Here is a 22,380-nt window from a genome sequence, read left to right as displayed (position 1 = left end):
TTAAGTCGCCCCCAGACCAGGAGACTTTAATAAAAAAAAAACAGCACGGGTTCCCCTCCAAGAGCATACCAGGCACTTCAGGTCTGGCATGGATATTAAGGGGAACCCCACACACACAAAAAAAAAAAAAAAGGGTGTGCGGGTCCCCCTCAAAATCCATACCAGACCCTTATCCGAGCACGCAACCTGGCAGGCCGCAGGAAAAGAGGGGGGATGAGAGAGCGCCCCCCCTCCTGAACCGTACCAGGCCACATGCCCTCAACATTGGGAGGGTACTTTGGGGTCCTCCCCAAAGCACCTTGTCCCCATGTTGATGAGGACAAGGACCTCATCCCCACAACCCTTATCAGAATCTGGAAGCCCCCTTTAACACGGAGACCCCCAGATCCCGGCTTCCCCCCGTGTGAAATGGTAAGGGTACCCTACCATTTCACAAAAAAAGTGACAAAAGTGTTATAAATGACAAGAGACAGTTTTTGACAATTCCTTTATTAAAGTCTTCTTTCAGAAGAGGGAGGTGGAGTCACCGGGTGGCACCGCCCTCCGTTATATAAGACCTGTCAGAAGAAGAGAAGCGTCACACAGCGGAAGCCTCCCATTGCACGGAGCGGCCCGAGAACGAAGAGAGAAGCTGTGGAGGAAGATGCCGGACGAGAACACCAGAGCAAGAAGAAGAGGATCGGAGGAAGAAACCGAAGGAAGAAGAAATGAAGAAGGAAGACCAGAAGAAAGAAGATGAAAGAAGACTTTAATAAAGGAATTGTCAAAAACTGTCTCTTGTCATTTTTTACACTTTTGTCACTTTTTTGGTGAAATGGTAGGGTACCCTCACCATTTCACACGGGGTGGGGCCGGGATCTGGGGGTCTTCTTGTTAAAGGGGGCTTCCAGATTCCGATAAGCCCCCCGCCCGCAGACCCCCACAACCACCGGCCAGGGTTGTGGGGATGAGGCCCTTGTCCTCATCAACATGGGGACAAGGTGATTGGGGGGGACCCCAAAGCATCCTCCCAATGTTGAGGGCATGTGGCCTGGTACGGTTCAGGAGGGGGGGTGCTCTCTCGTCCCTCCCTCTTTTCCTGCGGCCTGTCAGGTTGCGTGCTCGGATAAGGGTCTGGTATGGATTTTGAGGGGGACCCCCACGCATTTTTTTTTCTTAATCCTAACATGACTTGTGTGCAAATAGCCTTAAAAAAATCCATAGAAGTGAACCACCGCAAAAAATAAAAAAAAGTAAAGTTGAGAGGTGCGCCTGTTCAACTTATGCAAATGAACCTACGTGGCTTGACATTTACTAAGATTTTGCCGGCGCAGCGAACCAGAGCACTTGAACGGGTGCAAATGCCGCTTGCGCATGCGCAGTGCATAAATTGACCTAGCGCAGTTCCAAGTGTATTTGCAGGCGCAGCAAGCTTGTTCAGAGGAAGTTACTTTTCCGTTCTATTTTGGGCATATTTGTTACTTGGACAGTCATATCTATACTTCCTCACATCACCCCCATAATATTCCCACTTCCAGCTTCTTTTAATTCTGAGTTGAAGATGCCGTGCGCCAGGTCTATAGCGGCGCACAGATCGCGGCCGCCCGTGCGCCGGAATGCTCATAGTAAATGGGGAATTGCGCTGTGTTACAGGTGAAAATGCTTTGTGAATACGAAAACGGCTGTTGCGCGTCGTCGTGCGCCACAACTCATGGTGCAAATGCTTTGTAAATCAGCCCCATTGTCTCTATAAGTGTGTTTGATAACCTCCATCCCACCAACCTTGCAATATTGAGGGATGGTGTGACCTTCCTGTGTGGAATCCCGGGAATACAGAGGACAGGGACATCTCTCTGGTGGGTTCCTGGTATTTGGTGGCTCCATCATATCCTTGTGTCCTTCTGATAACTCCTCCATCACTCCATACTCCTCATCCTCCTCTTTATACTCTTCTTTAATATCAATATTATCATCCCCGAGGTTTCCACTCTGAATATATAATAAAAAATTCATTGTAACAAACATGCTGTGTATAAATCAGAACTACTAATAATTGTTCCTCATCTACCTGATGATGGTGGGGGATGGTGTGATCTTCCTGTGTGGAATCCCGGGAATACAGAGGACGGGGACATCTCTCTGGTGGGTTTCTGTAGCTGGATGACTCCACCATGGTGTCCTGGTACAGATCTCTGGGTTCCTTTAGAGACTCCTCCATCCCCCCATCCTCATCATCCTCCTCTTTTATCTCTTCTTTAACTTCAACTTTAGAATCTCTCAGGTTTCCACTCTGAATATATAATAAAAATGACATCAATGGTAACAATGCAGATAATGTACAGATCCTAATGATACTATCAGTGATTGTTCCTCATCTACCTGATGATGGTGGGGGATGGTGTGACCTTCCTGTGTGGAATCCCGGGAATACAGAGGACGGGGACATCTCTCTGGTGGGTTCCCATTACTGGATCCATCTGTAGGAAACACACACACTGACTGAATACATTGTTTCTATGTGTTTATCAGATGATGGGGGATCTAGGTGGAGCCTCCGTACTGCTCTCTCCTTTACAATAAAGTCTCCTCTTACCCGGTGATGTGAGGGGCGGCTGATTGTCCATCATGACGTCCTTGTAGAGATCCTTGTGTCCTTCTAAATACTCCCACTCCTCCATGGAGAAATAGACAGTGACATCCTGACACCTTATAGGAACCTGACACACACAATGATACAGTCACCATCCAGACACATCCCTTGTCTGTTACTGGATAATGTCCCAGAATTCCCAGAATCCTCCTCACCTCTCCTCCATCATCTCTCTGGTGACTTCCAGAATCTTCTTTGTATTTCTCTATTCTATCAGGGAGGGAGGTGGAGGCAATGTGATGGTCATATGATCTCCAGACTTCACAGGAGGAAAACTCTAGATCTGAACACAGATAGTAAAATCAAATGATATTCCCAGAATCCTCCTCACCTCTCCATTCAGGTCTCCATTTTATTAAAGCCCCACTTCAGACTGAGGTATTATTTTCCCACACAGAACCCCGACACTATGCAGGTTGAATCCTTGTTGCAGGCATTCTGACATCATTATATACAATGCAGGACCAACAGTCCCCCTTTGCTAGTGAGGATGCCAAGAGTCCGCCCACATCCTAATGCCCCGCACACACAATCAGAAATTCTGCCAGCAAAAGTCGGGTGTGAGCTTTTGGTCAGAAATTCCGACCGTGTGTACGCTCCATCAGACTTTTGCTGGCAGAATTCCAGCCAGCAAAAGATTGAGAGCAGGGTCTCTATTTTTTCAGTCGGAAAAAGTTCCTATCTGAAAATGCATTTGTCTGTATGCAATTCGGATGCACGAAAAATCACACATGCTCGGAAATAATTTGATGCATGCTAAGAAGCATTGAACTTTCTCAGCTCGTCGTAGTGTTGTACATCACCGCGTTCTCGATGGTCGAAAGTTCAGAGAACATTTGTGTGACCGTGTGTATGCAAGGCAAGCTTAAAGAGGAAGTAAACTCTGATGGGTGTTACTTCTTCTTTGTCTCCCTGCAAAGGTAAAGCATAATGGGCTACTATGCATCACATCACCTCACATATCATCGCATAGTAGCCCATTATGTGTCACTTACCTGACACAGGAGCCAACTATGTCACCGATGTCCCCTGTAGCACGGAGCGTCCTTCTTCCGGGTATCGCTGCTCCAGCCACTCACAGCGCCGGAGCAGCGATGACGTCACTCCCAAGCATGCACACGGGAGCCGCCACTAACGGCATATCGCCATTAACAACGGCATTGTAGGTTTAGGAGATATTTCTTGGATCTACAGGTAAGCTTTAATCTAGGCTTACCTATAGGTCAAATTCCATCAGAAAAACCATCCAAGTATCTTTCTGACAGAATTTCTGATCATGTGTATGGGAATAAGAGCGTCAGAGAAAAAAAAAAGGTACCAGTTACTTACCAGTTACTGTCTTTCTGGGAAATCTTCCAGGACGGCACACCTGAGAGATGAGAGGCTCCTCCCTACAGGAAGCACAATCAATCGACGGCTGTTTTAAATCCCCACCCTTCCCCTTGATCCTCAGTTTGTAGAGAAGTAACTCCTGAACCCGGTTCACAAGGGAAATCATTCCTCATAGGTACTCACCTTCTAGTGTTCTACAATTTTCCCTCCTCCAACGGGCGGGAAGTAGGCCTGCCGTCCTGGAAGATTTCCCAGAAAGACAGCTACCGGTAAGCAACTGGTACCTTTCTCAAGTCATCTTCCAGGACGGGAAACCTGAGAGGATAAACAAGTACCTCAGGCCTACCTTAGGGTGGGGCCACTGCAAGACCCTCTTGGTGAACCTTGGTTCTGCAGTGAGCTTTACCTCCACTCCATACGCTCATATGCTTGATGAAGGCATCTTAGCTGGATCATGCGGCTGATCTGCAGGTCTGCTCCACCGATGTCCCTGCCTTTTCTGCTTCGGATGCAGTATCTAGGTGAAATGGGCTCTTAAAGGTGGAATCAGAAAACATGTTAAACTTGTAGGTTAGCAATGTTGCCTATCTCACACACCTAACAACCATGGCCTATTGTGTCTGTAGGTGCTACTTAGAACCACTAAAACGATAAATCAGAGACCTGTGTTGTAAGACAAGGACACTACATTGATCAATAAGAGGGCCTGTCTTAACACTACCCTGTTCAGGAAAATAAAACTGCAAAAAAAGTGGGAGGGGGGCCTGACAGACAACCTTTTTTGTTCCTTTTTATCTTTATGTCAGCAAAGACTAAAGGGAAGCCTACTTAAGGGTAATAGATTAACCGAAGCTTGATCCCTGGGTTTAAGGCATGCCCAATCTATGTCTTTACTTACGCCTGAGAGCCTACTTCAGGAGATTAAAGTCCCTAGCAGGAGTAGACTACCCATAGTGCTACGTCTAGTTTTGCTAAAAGAGTGAAATGAAGGCCATGCACCGAGCTGAAACCTATTTGATCGGGTATACAGCTTTATACTTCATCTTCAGGCCCTAATACTCCTCTGAACAGAACTCTCCAAGTTCTTACTAAACAGGGCGATTCATTATCCCCTTCCTCCAGTGTCCCATAACCCTACAGGGCTTCAACCCTAGGAAATGGTTCTGGCACCCCTGAATGCAAGTGGTCAAGGTTTTCTGACATGTGGCATCTGCAGCCAGAACTCCTGGCCCCTCCATGGAAAAGAAGGCTGAAATACAAAAGGTGATACATGTATTATTAATATCACGAATAAAATGATCATAGATTGTGGGCACGGCACAATAGGTTTAGACAGAAAGGACACAAGTATAGACAACAATGTTGTGTACCTGAGTGTGACTATCTAAACCCATATATCAAATATGGGAAGAGACCCAAATCTGAACCTCAATGTAGACAAACAGTCCTCACAGTCTGGTTTTCTGATGTGCTGCCAAGACGTAAAAACATTAAGACACAAGCAAACCCTAAATGCTGCGTATTTCTGAAGTGCAGCTAGCTAGGTCATAACTGATATATAAATACAGAAAGGACAGGAACCCCCTTTACTGTTGTTTTTTACCTATGTACAGCAAAACAAGGCTATAAATATAAAGACAGAAAGACCCAAACTTCTATGTTGAGTATTTCTGACAAACCATCAAATACAGTTATAAGATCAATATGAACACCAACTCCCGTGTTGTGCATTTCTGCTATGCCACAGGGTAAAATATGGAACACCAGACAATCCTTTCTGTCATGCACTTCTGTAGTGTAGTTCAGATAGAACCAACACTGAGAAAGGACACTAGCAACCTGCAGTGTTGTGTTTTTCTGAAACAGAAAGCACCAACAAACTTCCAGACAGCCTTTACAGCTGCAATCTTTCTGGTCTGCTGCAAAATAAAATAATAACACCATGATGAGTATTCCTGCTGTGTAGCAAAACCTCAACCAGAAGGGACAGATAAGCTTAGGGCTCCCACACCCGTGAGACCCAACCTGCGACTTGGGACTGCAAGACACATGAGAAGTCATACACTATGGCTTCCAATGAGTACCATTTGTGTCTGTGTGACTCTAGCAGTCCCCGATTCCTGGATCCACAGACCCCAAGATTACACAGGTCGCAATGGAAAAAAAAATAGCAATTTTCAGGACGAACAAGTAAGGGGTCCCCAATGCTGTGACTCCCTGGAGGAGTGCAGCTAACAACCCTCTGCTGTGTATCCCTAAGGTGCAGAAAGGTAGATCAATGAGAAACACTGCTCACTGCTGTGCCTGATATACAAACGATAAGGCAGTAAATATAGGACATACAGGACACAAACATTCAATCTTTGTGTATGTCTGATGTGTAGCAATATACCAATACTGAGCAGAGATTCCACCATCCTCAATGTGTCTCTCAGCTGAGCAGCAAAAACAAAATCAGAAAAAGACAAGCAATCTTCACTGCTGTGTCCTTTCTGATATGCAGCCAATAAGGCAGTATATGCAAGACATAAAGGACAGACAACCTTCAATCTTGTATATGTCTGGTGTACAACAATATAACAATTCTGAATAGAGATAGCACATCCATATTGAAGCGATTTGGTCTTGCGACTCAACATGTCAAATCGCATGGCTAAAATCAGCACACCACCACTTTGTGGTGCTACAGGGATTACCAAAGGCAGTATATGTACTACACCTGGCAGGGGTTCAATTTGTATTTCTGCTATGTAGCCCAACAAATTCGAACCATCAATTTTCACTGCTGCCTTTCTGATAAGGCAGTAATACAGGACACAAAACCCCACAGACCTTAATCCTGTATATGTCTGATGTGCAACAATAAAACACTCTGAATAGAGATAGCACATCCATATTGAAATGATTTGTCATGCGACTCAACATGTCAAATCGCATGTTTATACTCGGCAGCCATTGCCGTTAATAGCACTGTCTGAATCAGCACAACGCCACTCAAATCAGGACCATCAGACTTCACTGCTGCCTTTCTGATAAGTAACCAACAAGGCAGTAATACAGGACACAAAGCCCCACAGACAGACCTCAATCTTGTGTATGTCTGATGTGCAGCAATATAACCATTATGAGCAGAGATGTCACCAGACTCAATGATGTGCATTTCTGCTGTGCAGCACAAAACCAGAAAGTACAGACCACCTTCACTGTTGTATTTTTCTGATCTGTAGCCAAACAAAGCAGTACCTTTAGTATATAAAGGACAGCAAACAAGCTTCAGTGCAGCACATTTCTGATGTACAGCAATATAGCCCTTATAAGCAGAGATGTCACAAATCTCAATGTGTATTTCTGCTGTGCCACAAAAACATCCCAGCAAGGACAAACTTTCACTACTGAGGTCTACTGGTGTGCAGCCAATGAGGAGTCATGGTTTATCCCTTTATGAAATAACCAACAGGCAATTTATTTCATAGGCATAGCCTGGGCTGTAGATACTAAACCTTCACCACCAGTGAAGGAACAAATCCTAAAATGGTTGGACACCCTACTATAGTAGTTGTTGTCCTACCTTACCTCCATAGACTGAGCAAACGCTAGCCAGCTCAAACCCAGGTGGTGCTGATTAGCAACTAAAGTCTCAATGAGCCCAGCCCTAGAGACCAATTTAAGACAGCCTCTAGAAGAGGTGGTTACCAATTTAGCCTGGGGGGGGGGGGGTAAATAGCTATTTGCAGGCTTCAAACAAGCAATTATATAGCTCTTCCATAGGTTTGCACAGAAAATCCTCAATTAAAAGGATTGTAGCCCAACCCAATAAAAAAAGTTTCTTCTTACCTCCTACACTATAATATAACCACAGTGTAAAGGTGGAGTGGGAGGTTGGAGCTTATGAAAGTTAACTATAGCAAGCAACCCCCAAAAGGAGGATCTGTCACAAGGGAACCCCTACTGTGCCACACAGAAGCTTGGTCCCTGCCCATCCTGGAATGTTAGGCCAGCTTTTAAACATCGTGAAGCAACTTCAGATTCTTAGCAGCTGGGTTAATAGGGCCGGTAACCTAGTGCACCTGCTGACCAGGGGAGCTTCTGAATCCACCAACCACTGCCCAATTAATAACTTGTTCAGTGGTATACCTGGCCTGTAAGTAACTTTGTATCTACCAGGTCCCCTCTGTACGCTATATTCATCCCTACTAATGTACCACAACTGGGCATGTAGGGAGAGGCTGGCAACCTACTGCTGCGATAACCACAGTGTCTCTGCTGTAAGAGGGAGCTGTGGCTGGTGGTTTTAGCAGAGGTGTCTGCGCTATTTGTATCCCGACCACAGGTTCTGCATTGCACCAGTCAGTATATACATGGGGAAGGGTGAGCAATGGCCTACCTACCTCTTTCTCATCTGAGGTGGTTTAGGCACACTCGTCCCTCTGCACCACCTGTCCACCATACAGCTTCTCTGATGTAAGAGGGAGCTGCAGCTGGTGTTTTTAGCAGAAGCTTAAGGGCTATTTGAATCCAGACCCCAGGTGAGATCTCAAATGCCCAGAAACCCTCTGGCTGGAATTGGGGATTTTGCAGCTAAATTCCCAAGGCAAAGGAAAGTACTCACCGTTGTCGTCTTCCTCTTTTTGCCACAGCCAGCGGGCTTGCTTTTCCATCCTTATGGTCCACACGCAAGGAGGATAGCCGCCAAAGTGCTCCCCCCCCAACTGCTGTCCCCATAGGGAGGTGCCAGGTTAGGCTGTGTCCTGCACTGTACCAGTCAGTCTATATACATGGGGGGGGGGGCAATGCCTTCCATTCCTCATTCCCATCTTCTCATCTGGGGTGGTTAAGGCAGACATCCACCGTAGTAAACTGGTGCCTCCTCGCTCTAGAGAAAGGAGGATGTGGGCGCCTGCTCCTACTGACTCTCAGCCTTCCCTCCTGGGTAAGAACGCCGCCGTCATTTTCCCGAAGTTTGAAAATGACGCGGGTGCTTGTTGCGCCCTCTTCAGCAGCCCACGCAAGCTACCGGGGACCCAGGAGTCGGGGACATGATCCCCCTGGAAAGAACCGATGGCCAGCACCCCCGTCTGAACAGCCACCTGTACAGGTAAGGAGGGGAGACAGGATAATGGCCCCTGAAGTTCTGGGTACACCACTGTACCCAGGGTCCTTCAGCTCTCAGGGGGGCTCTTCCAATTTCTGCTGCCCCCCCTGAGGAAAAGATAGGGGAACCCCCCAGGAAGGACAAGAATATCCTACCAGACCCAGAGGCTTCCCAAGCTTGTGGTCCGGCTCCCAGGGGGAGACCACCAGCCCCAGGCTTCGGTTCATTTGGAAAAAAACAAACACTTTCGCTGTGTAGGGAGAAACATAATCAAAAACTGAGGATCAAGGGGAAGGGTGGGGACTTAAAACAGCTGTCGATTGATTGTGTTTCCTGTAGGGAGGAGCTTCTCATCTCTCAGATGTGCCGTCCTGGAAGATGACTTGAGAAAAACCACGCATGCTAGGAAACAATTTGGCGCATGCTCAGAAGCATTGAACTTTCTCGGCTCGTCGTAGTGTTGTACGTCACCGCATTCTTAATGGTCAAAAGTTCAGAGAACTTTTGTGTGACTGTGTGTATGCAAGGCAAGCTTAAAGAGGAAGTAATCCCTGATGGGTGTTACTTCCTCTTTGTCTCCCTGCAAAGGTAAAGCATAATGGGCTACTATGCATCGCATCACATAGCATCGCATTGCATAGTAGCCCATCATGTATCACTTACCTGACACAGGAGCCAGCAATGTCACCGCTGTCCCCTTCTTCCGGGTATCACTGCTCCAGCCACTCACAGCGTCGGAGCAGCGATGGAGTCACTCCCGCGCATGCACACGGGACCCGCCACTAACAGCATATCGTCATTAGCCACAGCATGCCCAGTGCGTCTGCGCACCTCTGTCTACGCCGCATGCATCATAGACAGCGGTGACTGTCTTTTTGTAAATATCCCCTAAACCGTGTAGGTTTAGGAGATATTTCTTGGACCTACAGGTAAGCCTTAATCTAGGCTCACCTGTAGGCCAAAGTGGTTTGTAAGGGTTTACAACCACTTTAAGTGGAATCCCATCAGAAAAACCATCCAAGTTTTTTTCTGATGGAAATTTCTGATTGTGTGTATGGGGAATAAGAGCATCAGAGAAAAAAATAATTGGATAGAGGGACATTGGGAGGAGGAGCTGTGAGGTCAGTGTGATGTCATAGACATCAAGGACTCTGGATGGAGGGAGATTGGGGGAGAAGCTGTGAGGTCAGTGTGATGTCATAGGACATATAGACTCTAGATGGAGGGACATTGGGAGGAGGAGCTGTGAGGCCCATGTGATGTCATAGGACATATAGACTCTGGATGGAGGGACATTTGGAGGAGGAGCTGTGAGGTCCATGTGATGTCATAGGACATATAGACTCTGGATGGAGGGACATTTGGATGGGGAGATTTGAGGGGGTCTTCTATATCAGGCTTCCATGAAAACCAAATCATTGTTACTGGGTGTGTCCTTCCTCTCCTAAACTGAAGCGTGAACTATGACCTTTATCATAGAGAAATCTGTTAGGAATCTGTGAAAGTAAGCTCTCATGTGAGTGGGTGACGTGCGGGGTGCAGAATATGGGGTGAAGGGTGTAGGCCAGCGCAGGACATGGGGTTCAGAGTTCAGGACAGTAATACAACCCCCCTCCCCCTGTGTCCTCCTGCATGTCCTGTACATCCCCCCCAGCAGTGTGTGAGAGCAGAGTGAATGGAGAGGACATCTTGTGTACATAAAGCAGCATGTCCCTCCCTGGCTGGTCTCTTAGCTGGCTGCTTTGCAGGCTTGTCCTGGTTCCTCCTGTAAGGACTCTGTAGTCCTGTTTCTCAGCACCTTGTGGGGATCTTTGTGGCAGTGCCGAGGTGGCGCCATGTTGGAGATTCGGTCCCGCTCCTTCCTCTCTGTTCTGCTGGAGGGCTCCGCAGGGACACAGGCAGCTGTGGGTGGAAGCAGGAGCCGATGGTGCCAGTAATGAGGCAGCGGAAAGGAGAAAGATCGGCAGCGGGAGCTCAGTGAGATGAGTCCTCTCATGCCGCTGTCCTGTCCAGTCCACCCCTGACTTCACAGGTTGGGTGCCATCATCTCCTCCTCCCCCCTCACCCTCCCGCCTGGCCCCGCTCCGAGCCACATTCCTGTCTGAATAATGTGTCCGGGCTTCAGGCAGAAACATTATTCAGACCAACAGTGAGAATGGGCTGACAAGAGCCCAGGGGACAGGACGCCATTTCTAGTCCCCATGGTGACCTGGGATTTGTTCAGATCTGACTTATGGTGACTATAAAGACATGGAAATTCAGCGGGTTCAGCAGGGATCGGTCACATTCCCATCCATGTGTGGTCACTGCCGGATAAAAGTCACTCCATCAGTGGCTGCAGCCAATAGCTTCATCACTGATCTGTGTATTCTGAGAGCAGAGGAGCGCCCCCCATTGTCAGAATACAATAGTGCAGTGGGGAGGATTCCCCCATCCCCCTCCAATGTGTGGATGGGGGAATCACTTCAGTTTTTTCCTCTCATCCCGCTGGATGAACGATAAAACTGAACCATGTATGGCCAGATTTGGAGGGAAGATATGAGACATTTCCTGATCTGTACAGCTGAGGAGCAGGAAATCTCTCACTGCCTGTGATTAGCGCTGTGCAGTGTCGGCTTCCTGGCGGGATCGGGAATGTGGGATTTCCAACACACCCGAGCCCATCACTATTCATCATCAACTGATCCCCTGAAGGGGTTAATCTAGGTTTCCACACTATATATGTGTGTATCATCATCTGCTGGAGATAAAAGACATCACAGTGACTATGGAGGAAGAGGACAGACATGACGGGGGGGGGGGTTACTGGGTGTAAATAGAAAATAAGATCTTATTACCTCCTCTGCTGCGTCTTCCAGTAATGGCTTCTCTCTACTTCCTCCTGACTCACCTCTCACCTGGAACTTCCTGTCTGTACCTGACATCACTTCTTGTCTGAATCTGACATCACTTCCTGTCTTCTGAGCTCCATCGTTGACAGGAAGCATGTGGCCTCCATTCCACTTTTTTTCTTTTTTTTACCTAAACTTCATTGTGAATCTCTGCAGCTGGAGCTCCACTGTCACAGGAAACATGTGGCCTCCATAATTCCACTTTTTTTATTTTCAGATGATCTTTAATGTAACAACCAATAAATAGAGGATACTACAGGAAGTGGAGGTCACATGATTTGTGTGTAGAGTGGAGCTCCAGTAACTGCAGTCTGCGGATGTACTGATCCATTCTGTTCTTACTCATTGAGTCGGGGATTTGCAGAAATACAAGACGATATTTTTGGCAGGTTTTGTACTTTCTGTTAAAGTGCTGTCCTTAACCCCTTCAATACCGGGCACTTCCACCCCCTTCCCGCTCTCACACTTTGAATGACAATTGCAATCGGTCATGCAACACTGTAACCATATGAATTTTTAATCATTTTCTTCACACAAATAGAGCTTTCCTGATAGGCTCCATAGCAGCATACGTGTGGGTTAGCCCCGCCTCCATAACTACCCAATAGGACCCCTCTCCCATAAATCTTTGCTCCCGGCTGCTATCCATGTTCCTTTTTTGTCCTCCTCCGTAGGACCAAGTGGTTCTCCTACCTGAAGATGACTTCATAGCGATCAATTGGCCGAATGACGAGGTTTGTACCTTCGATAGGCCCTGACTGTTAAGCAGGGTATGGAGTGTAAATGCAAAATAGCGCTGAAGAAATGGTTTGACTTACCTAAAGTGCGCACTGCCTGTTTGCCTGTTGCTGTAGGTGGCCAATATCTGCTGGGAGGTCTGGTGTGTGTGTTTCTGGGATCGTTTGGCCAACTGATCGTTGGTGGAGTGGGGAGTCTGTATATTTCCATGGCAGCAGTGTTTTTGTGTTTTGCCTGTATCTGTATTTCTCCTGTGTTGTTTGCGCCGTTCCCATGCTGTTTGCTGGCATTTCCACGTTCCAGCAAACTACTCTCTCCAATTTACAGGCATCGCGGGCGTTCTGCGCACGTGCAAACCCGATGTGAGTGCGAGGCTTGGTTTCCTGCATACGCACGAGCGCCTTGCATCTGACATCAATGATGACGTCATAGGCGCCACTTTTAAATTCGTTTGAGAGCTGTCAGAGCCCCGGGAATGATTGCAGAGGACACAGCGACTTCTCTGACAGCACAGCGGTTTAAGGTAGGTAGATAGGTAGGGATATTCATATTTTCTTTATTTAAGGCTGAAATTGTATTTTTTGTTTGCTGCAGTGTCAAGTACTGGTGTTATGGGTGCTTCACTGCCCCCTAGTGGCCAGCCCACTCATGTTAGGTAAGTCGCTGTGTTTTATGGTTTTAAAATATTGGAGAGAGTTGAGCATAGGTAGCAAGTTTGACTATATCTCCCTTTCTTTCTGTCTTTCTGTTTCACAGCCCTTCCAGGTCTGATGCACAACATAGCTCTTATAGACGCAGTGGATCCTCAAAATCACACCACCGTAAATCCTCCTCAAGGTCCATCATAGGTCCGCTAGGTCTGAACAGCGTGACAGAGATTATTCTCGCCCCCCCTGTGGCTCATTCCAGTAAGAGGCCAGAAAAATCATGCTGGGGTTGTAGGATGCCTGTTCCAACAGACAAGTCCCAATGCGATCATTGCTTCTCTAAAGCTGCAGATGAAAGAGATGGCGCAGACCAGCGTTTAGAGTCAATGGAGAGGTGAGTTGTGAAGGAGTCCCTGCAGGAAAGGGAAGCTCAACAGCCATGTAAGTCCCCATCAGACCCATTAGGCCCTCCAGTGGGAGAAGGGTTGTTGCAAGAAACATGGGAATCCTCCCAAACAAGTCACCACTCTGCTCTTGTCTCGGACAGTGAATCGGATCTGGAAGATCCAGGATTGGGTTTTGACTACGGTTTGGGTCCCTCCTTGGTCAAGGTAGTGAGAGAGGCTCTGAAGTGGGAACACTCTATCACCCCCCCCCCCCCCCAACAAAGGAAATTTTTTAAGCAGCTCAATAAGGAGCGACAATATTTTCCTTTTCTGTCTGAGTTGGGTGACATCATCTCGGATGAATGGAGCAAGATGGATAAAAAGAGTTCAATGCAATCAAAAATTCTGAAGCTGTATCCTTTTAAAGAAGAGGATGTAAGGCACCTGGAGTCAGCTCCGTTGGTGGATGCAGCGCTCATGCATTTGGTGAGATATGTAACTCTTCCCTTAGAAGATACTGTGTCTTTTAAAGATCCCTTGGAAACACGGATCGACTCAGGCCGCGTACACACGGGCGGACTGTTCGCCCAACCTTGTTCGTCAAACAGTTTGACAAACAGTCCGTCCAAAATTAGCATGAGCGGACTTGACCACACACGATGAACGAACAGTCCGCTGAAAGCGTGCGTGATGACGTACGGCACGTACGACGGGACTAGAAATAGGAAGTCCAAGACACGGCAAAGCACCCTTTGGGCTCCTTCTGCTGACTTTGCGTTAGTAGAAGTTTGGTTAGAGACGATTCGCGCTTTTCAGACTTCAGCTTAATTTGTCCGTTCACTGCGGCGCAGTCTACCTGTGAGGTTTGTATCTGTCTTTCGGTACGCGTGGATCAGTTGTACCTGTTATTAGGCGCTTCTGGTCCGCTTGTTTCTGGGTTTCAGGTCGTTCTTCATAGGTCTGGCTGTTCTTCAGTGCGTTCAGTTGAGCTTGTCTGTCCAGCCGACCGTTTCAAAGCCATGGAGTGTGGACGTACTCGGGAACGAGTTCGTGCTATATTGGGGCTTGGTGTTGGGGTTAATACTTTGACCCGAGCCCAGTCTGTGAACAGGGTGAGGAGGAGTTCATGGACAAAGAATTGGTTGCGCCAGCGTGACCAATTCTCGCATATGCCTTTACTCCGTGAGATCCGTGAGAATAATCCTGATGATTTCAGGAATTATCTCAGGATGACGGACCCCGTTTTTCACCGTCTGCTGGCTTTGCTGACCCCTTATATCAGCAGGCAGGATACCTGCATGTGGCAAGCCATCACTCCGGAGCAGAGGCTCGTCGCCACGTTGCGCTACTTGGCGACAGGGAGAAGCCTTCAGGACCTCAAGTTCTCGACAGGCATCTCCCCCCAGGCTCTGGGGATCATTATTCCAGAGACCTGTTCTGCCATTATTCGGGTCCTGCAGAAGGAATATATGAAGGTAAGTTTGTTCTTTTAATATTGCATTATATGCATTGTATGTTTGTATTCATTTCATCATGACTTTTAATATCCATGACAGGAATATGATGTGAATGTCCCCTTTATATGAATGCATGCATTTTTTTTATTTTTATTTTTTTTTTAGCTTTTTACCTTTTTTGTGTCTCACATGCATATTTGCTTTCATTAACGTCCTCAGCATTCAATCCTGGGTCCCATATACACCCACAGCCGAGACTGTTTGTTTTTCTCTATAATTCATATTGTCAGCTCCATTGTACTATTTTACTTGCCCACCCTTTGTATACTCTTTGTATACACCCTGTGTGTGTAGAGAGAGAGAGAGAGAGAGAGATATATAGAGATATAGATATATATAGAGATATAGATAGATAGAGATATATAGATATATCAAATTGCTTGCAGGTGTTGGATACTTATTAATTAGTCCCCCCACCCTACTCAAATTGCTTGCAGGTGTTGGATACTTATTAATTAGTCCCCCCACCCCACTCAAATTGCTTGCAGGTGTTGGATACTTAGTAATTAGTCCCCCCACCCCACTCAAATTGCTTGCAGGTGTTGGATACTTATTAATTAGTCCCCCCACTCAAATTGCTTGCAGGTGTTGGATACTCATTAATTAGTCCCCCCCACCCCACTCAAATTGGTTGCAGGTGTTGGATACTTATTAATTAGTCCCCCCACCCCACTTACCCACCTAACTTATGTCCCCTGGTCCATCAGAGGGCTGATTAATCTGTGAATTGGGCCGCCTACTTTTTTTATTTTTTTTGGGCAGAAAACAAATTTGCAATATTTCTGTTTAACTGTTGTTCCAAAATGTTTTTGAGTTTTATTTGTTATGAATTGTTTTTATTTAATGACTAATTTTTTTTTTCATATGTTTGACTCCCCAGTGTCCTTCCACGCCACAGGAATGGCAGACTGTGGCTTCCCAGTTCGCTGCTCGTTGGGACTTCCCCAACTGCGGAGGGGCCATCGACGGGAAACATGTGAGGATTGTGCCCCCACCCCATTCGGGGTCCTACTATTGGAATTATAAGGGGTTCCATAGTGTGGTGCTAATGGCGGTGGTGTCGGCACAATGTGACTTTCTTTATGTGGATGTGGGGAAGAACGGCCGGATGTCTGACGGAGGAGTCTTTAGGCAGACCGAGTTCTGCCACCGTCTTACCACTGGTGGCCTGGACTTGCCACCAGATGCCGAGAATGTGGAGGGGCTCCCGTTTGTTTTTCTGGCTGATGAAGCGTTCGGTCTGAGTGAACATCTTATGAGACCCTTCCCCCAAAGGACCCTCACCCCGGAGAGGAGGGTTTTTAATTACCGGCTGGCCAGAGCAAGAAGGGTTGTGGAGAGTGCCTTTGGCATTATGGCCAGCCGGTTCCGTCTGTTACTGACAGCCATCAACCTGGCAGAATATAAACTGAACTATGTTATTCTGTGCTGCTGCATTCTGCACAATTTTCTAAGGAAATTTTCAGGTAACCAGTACCTGCAGCCTATTGGGCCTGAGGCCAGACTCAGGCTTCCAGAACTGACAGGGCTGGATCATGCCCTTCCTGGCTTAGCCCCCCAAACAGCACGTGAGGTGTGTGACCACTATGTCAGCTATTTTAATGGTAGGGGGGCTATTCCAATGCCAGCTGAGCAGTAAAAATGTATTTTTCTTGAAATATGTCTTGTCTGTTCAAATTTTTAAGTTTGGTTCTTGTTTGCTTTTCACGTTGCTTGTCTCCTACATTCTCCTAATTCAGGGATATGCAATTGGCCAACCTCCAGCTGGTGCAAAACTACAAGTCAATCATGCCTCTGGGTCTCATGCTTGTGGCTGTCAGTCTTGCTATGCTTCATGGGACTTGTAGTTCTGCAACAGCTGGATTTCCACTAATTGCATATTCCTGTCCTAGTGCATTTGTATAGCAAAGTGGTTTTTGACAATAGGAAATAAGGCCCTTTGTGACAGAAAACACAAAATGACTTCCCAAACTGGTATTGAGTATTGAAAGAAGTAGACACACACACACACACACACATCTTTTTTTTTATTTTTTAATAGTGCACATTCCAACCAGTGCCTCTTTTTTAGATATTTTTCTTTTTTGTGTTTTTTTTTTTTTTATTTATTTATTTCTTTTTTTTCTTTTTTTATAAACATAGAAATATATAGATATATCTAAAATACAATTATCACAAAAATTTTAAATAAAAGCATATTTTTAACTATTTACATAAAACAAGGGGTAAAGCCAAATTTTGAAGATGCACACCAAAAATTGGTAATGTCAACATGTGCTATGTACCATCATGAGTGATCAATGGACGTGTTTGGTGTGTGCAATCCCTTCCTCTCACATACTAGAATGAGGAAGGGTTTGCAAACACCAAATGCGTCCATTGTGATCCTCTGATGGCACATAGCACATGTTGACACACCGTGTGCATCTTCAAAATTTGGCCTCTAAAAACTATGTTGTAAAAACATTAAAAACGTTTTTCCAAGGGAATGAAGAACATGATCGATTGGGTTTTAGGGAAAAGGGGCTTAGATTCTCCCTAAAACATCGATCATGTTCTTCATTCCCTGCCTCATAGTAATCAGTTCTCTTTGTATGTTGAGAATCTGGTTCTCCATACGGTCAATCTGCCCATTCCAGGCCATGATGTCACCAATCAGCCTCTGGGCACTGTCCGTGGTAAATGGCTCCGCGGCTTGTCCTACCACAACCAGATCATCACCTAAAAACATGTGTAGATAAAAAATTGGTTAAAATATACAGCCATTAATTGTTTACCTTAAGCTGGCTTGTCAGACACTCACTTTGTGGGGTGTGTATCTCCACCTGCTCTTCCTCCTCCACATCTAGCCCTGGGCTCGGCTGATCCAGTGGAGCTACGGAGCTTGGTCCAGCGGAGGATACGGAGCTTGGCTGTTCCCTCTCGGACACTGGGCTGGGCAGCTCCAATACCGACGCGGGGCTGGGGCTAAGTGCCCAATCAGGCTGGCGAGGTTGGGGGGTCCTGGGCTGCTCCGCCTCTTGTCTGAGTCTTTGTTCCCCTATGAGAATGAAAAAAAAAAAGGATACTTTTAAGCATAGTGATATTTGAGTTCAGAAATTGGAATCTGAAACATTGGTTTGAAGTGGTGTACAATTATTAGCTGGTTATTACAAGATCCTAGTTTAATACATCCTTAAAATTACTTTTTTTTTAGTTATGCTGTGTTCAGACTGCTGCGATGTGCGAACGCTGCAAATCTACTGTGGTTTCACGCATCACATGCGCAGTTCGCACTGCCCTATGTGACCTGCTGGGAGTATCAGTGTAAAGTTTTATTGACACCTCCAAATTTGTTCTCATTTCACAGTGCAATCTTTAAACTCGGACAGGAATCGGACCACATGGTGTGAACACCCATGTGATCCGATTCGGCTGTGGACTAAAAAAAGGGCCATGTACAAGTTTGGGCCGGATGCGATGCGAATTTAGCCATACTATATGTATGGCTGAAATCGCATCACACAGAGATCACATGTGATTTGCACTGCAGTGCGGTGCAAATCACATTCGATCTCGTACATTGCAGCAATGTGAACCTAGCCTTTAACCAAACTGTGATACTTTATATCTTTTGTCCAAGTTTCACAGACGGACACACTCGAATCATCCCCTGGAGTACCTGTGTGTGATTATGTCAAAAATGTTCTATGATGTCCCAAACTACACTAAATGTTTCCCAGTCCAGATGTTGAACCAGCATTTTATCTATCTATCTATCTATCTATCTCATTTTTTTATTGAGACTACATTGCACTGAATAAATTTATGAAACTTTATAAAAAATTTATATCCTAAACTGAGTGTGACAATTCAGTTTAGCATGAACAATACAAAAAAATTTATAACGAATTAAAATCTAATCCAACACCAGATAAATTTACACCATATACAAATTCATGCTATTTACATCCACATATACGAACAACCATATTCGCTCATTACATGAACTATTAACTACACGAACGATCAAATTCGCCAGATTTACATATAATACCTATACAAACGATTATGGCCGACAGACACAATCAAATTCGCCAGATTTACATATAATACCTATACGAACGATTATGGCCGACAGACACAATCAAATTCGCCAGATTTACATATAATACCTATATGAACGATTATGTCCGACAGTCACGATAAACGCGGAGTTTACTCACTTTTTTCAGGGTCTTTTTGATGCAATGATATTGGTCCGGCTCCCTGGACTTGATGTCGGACCATCGTTTCCGGAGCTGGTCCTTGCCTCTTCGTACCCCAAATTTGCTCTGCAAAGTTGTGACGGCCATGTCCATGATTCCGCTTTTGCGGATATTGGGTTTGGGGTACGGGCCATTATCCCCATCATAGTCCTCCCTTCTCAAAATAGCCACCATCTCCACCATCTCTTCAAAGGCCATGTTTGTGGCCTTATATCTCTTCCTTGCTCCGGAAGCATGGGGTTCAGGGCTTTCCTCCGCGCTGCTCAATGAATTTACGTCCGCCATTTTCACCAATCAATCTCCCACAGCGGAACGAGCGTAAAAGGGGCGGGGAAATATGGTCACACGGAACATCAGGGGCGGCCGTACGCTTGTCCGAACGGAAGCAACGAGTGCTACACGCGATGGTAAGATAGTTATGTTTTTATTTTCTTTTAATTTTAAGCCTGCGTTAGGAATGTATATAGTGAAATTTCACCTTATTGATGGTTAATTGATTTTTATGTGGGTTGGTGGCTGAGTGGGGTTGGTGTTTTGTGTGGTAGTGTGGGGGGGGGGGGTATGGGGGGGGGGTAGTGTGTGTGTGTATGGGGGGGTAGTGTGTGTGTGTGTGTGTATGGGGGGGTAGTGTGTGTGTGTATGGGGGGGTAGTGTGTGTGTGTGGGGGGGTAGTGTTTGTGTGTGTGAGAGGGGTAGTGTGTGTGTGTGTGTGGGGGGGTAGTGTGTGTGGGGGGGTAGTGTTTGTGTGTGTGGGGGGTAGTGTGTGTGGGGGGGTAGTGTGTGGGGGTAGTGTGTGTGTGTGTATGGGGGGTAGTGTGTGTGTGTATGGGGGGGTAGTGTGTGTGTGCGGGGGGGTAGTGTTTGTGTGTGTGGGAGGGGTAGTGTGTGTGTGGGGGGGGGTGGTAGTGTGTGTGTGTGTGTGTGTGTGGGGGGGTAGTGTTTGTGTGTGTGGGGGGTAGTGAGTGTGGGGGGGTAGTGTGTGGGGGTAGTGTGTGTGTGTGTATGGGGGGTAGTGTGTGTGTGTGGGGGGGTAGTGTGTGTGTGGGGGTGTAGTGTGTGGGGGTAGTGTGTGTGTGTGTATGGGGGGGTAGTGTGTGTAGTGTGTGTGTGTGGGGGGTAGTGTGTGTGGGGGGTAGTGTGTGTGTGTGTGGGGGGGTAGTGTGTGTGTGGGGGGGTAGCGTGTGTGGTAGTGTGTGTCTCGCCTACATTGTCACAATATAAATAGTGTGCATTTGGTCTGACTTTTTTTTCTTTTTTTTTAGTATTTATTTACTTATTTTTTTTGTTTTTCAGAAAACAACATAAACAGAAAATGCAAAAGTATACCCCAGATCCCTTTAAGGAGGAGGCCTTCCTCTCCACATTTCTTGATTTAATTGAGTCGCACAGTAAACTTTTGGATTCCAAACACCCCCAATATTCAAGCCGTGGTGCCCGGAAGAAGACACTGGAGACAGTTTTGACGTTTGTGAAAACCTGACTCCCCCAGGCAGACACTGACTTTGTGAACGCCAAAATTAAGAACCTGCGTAGCGTGTATAGGCGGGAGCGCAAAAAGATCCTAGAGTCCCAAACATCAGGATCAGCAGCAGGTCAGGTCTATGTACCTAAGCTGTGGTATTATGACAGGCTGCGTTTTCTGGATGACACGTCAGAAGCCAGGCCGTCACTTTCCACTCTTCCGTCTACCCTTCCCTCCACCCTTCCCTCCGCCTCAGGTGAGCCATCCCTGGAAGATCCAGACCCTTCCTTGCTGGACGAAGTTGATGCGCCCAGCTGGAGCCAGGTATATTTTAGTTTCTAAAGTTTGGATTGCTCAAATATTAATGATGTAAAGTTCAATGTTTGAATTGCTTCCAAATCTAGGATTTCATCACAAATTAAATTAGATAGAAGGATACAGTAGTTTACACAAATGTGGCTCAAATCTTAATGAACTGATGGAAAAATGATGGTGTCAAAATGATAGCCTTTTGTATTTCAAGACAAATGTATTTGCAAGTGAGAACTGTAAAATTGTTAGTGATTGATGATTTCTAAATATAGACATATTTTATTTATTGATTTCTTTGTATTTTACACAGGATGAGCTCACCCAGGAGGAGGCCGGGACCAGTGGTATGGAGGAGGAGGCCGGGACCAGTGGTATGGAGGAGGAGGCCGGGACCAGCCACACACAGGAGCTAGCTGGGCCCAGCAGGAGTCGGACCGAAAGTCAGGTCCCTCCCCTCCGCCTAGCCAGCAAAAGGCCCAGGAGGATGACCCGTACAGAGGAGGAGTCATTGGCACTTATACGCCAAGCCAGCCAAGTGCTGAGTAAACCCCCCAATCCTGAGGAGGCCTACGGTACATACTTGGCAAGCAAGTTGCTAGAAATGGAGAAGGCACAGCGCAACTTGTGCAAAGCCATTTTTTTTATGCCATTCAACGGGGTCTGAAGGGTGAGCTAACACCGACCACCAGACTGTACAACACAGACCCTACTGCCCCTCTTCCTCCTCCTCCTACCACAAGTCCACCACCAGAGGCACAGCCTCCAGCGACGCGTGGAAGGAAGGCTAGACGGAAGAGTCGCAAGTGACTGCCTGGCTTCAGTCTGCTCTGACAGAAGACGCAGGCTGTTGTAGTACCACAGTCTGGGGACATAGATCTCATCTGCTGCTGTTCCTGGTCTTTGGGATTCTAGGACCTGGTTGTGCTCCCTATTTACATGTTACACAGGTTCTGAATTTTGGTGGCCATTCACTTGATGTGTGCCTGGGGGACAAAAGGCTTCACAAACGTCAAAATTGTCTCCAGTGTTGCCTCCCTCTTGATTTAGTTTTGTTCTGAGGAAAAATAAAGATTTATTATTTAAAAAAATATTGTATGTTTTTTTTTTTTTTGGCTTAAAAAACAAAG

General features: G+C 46.4%; 2 protein-coding genes across 3 annotated transcripts in view; both read right to left on the bottom strand.

Annotated features, from left to right (window-relative positions):
- The window catches only part of LOC143986907 (uncharacterized), a 356,956-nt gene that overhangs the window by 89,572 nt on the left and 245,004 nt on the right, over nt 1-22,380 (bottom strand). The window lies entirely within an intron of this gene.
- Nucleotides 1,221-11,944, bottom strand: LOC143989833 (uncharacterized). Of its 2 annotated transcripts, XM_077490113.1 has the most exons (6): nt 11,891-11,944; nt 2,785-2,912; nt 2,573-2,696; nt 2,359-2,456; nt 2,048-2,269; nt 1,221-1,968 (listed from the first exon to the last, which is right to left on the bottom strand). In XM_077490113.1, exons 3-6 carry the CDS (start codon nt 2,655-2,657, stop codon nt 1,627-1,629), a joined length of 747 nt encoding a protein of 248 aa, XP_077346239.1. In that variant the 5' UTR covers nt 2,658-2,696; nt 2,785-2,912; nt 11,891-11,944; the 3' UTR covers nt 1,221-1,626. The 2 variants fall into 2 exon arrangements, with proteins under 2 accessions (XP_077346239.1, XP_077346238.1); XM_077490112.1 differs by lacking the exon at nt 11,891-11,944 and having other exon boundaries at nt 2,785-11,843.

This window comes from Lithobates pipiens, unplaced genomic scaffold (assembly GCF_037356315.1).
Source record: "Lithobates pipiens isolate NorthernLeopardFrog02 unplaced genomic scaffold, aLitPip1_a1.2 Scaffold_18, whole genome shotgun sequence".
Taxonomy (NCBI): Eukaryota; Metazoa; Chordata; class Amphibia; order Anura; family Ranidae; genus Lithobates; species Lithobates pipiens.
Note: the sequence above shows the minus strand (reverse complement) of the source record. Positions and strands in the feature narration are given on the sequence as shown.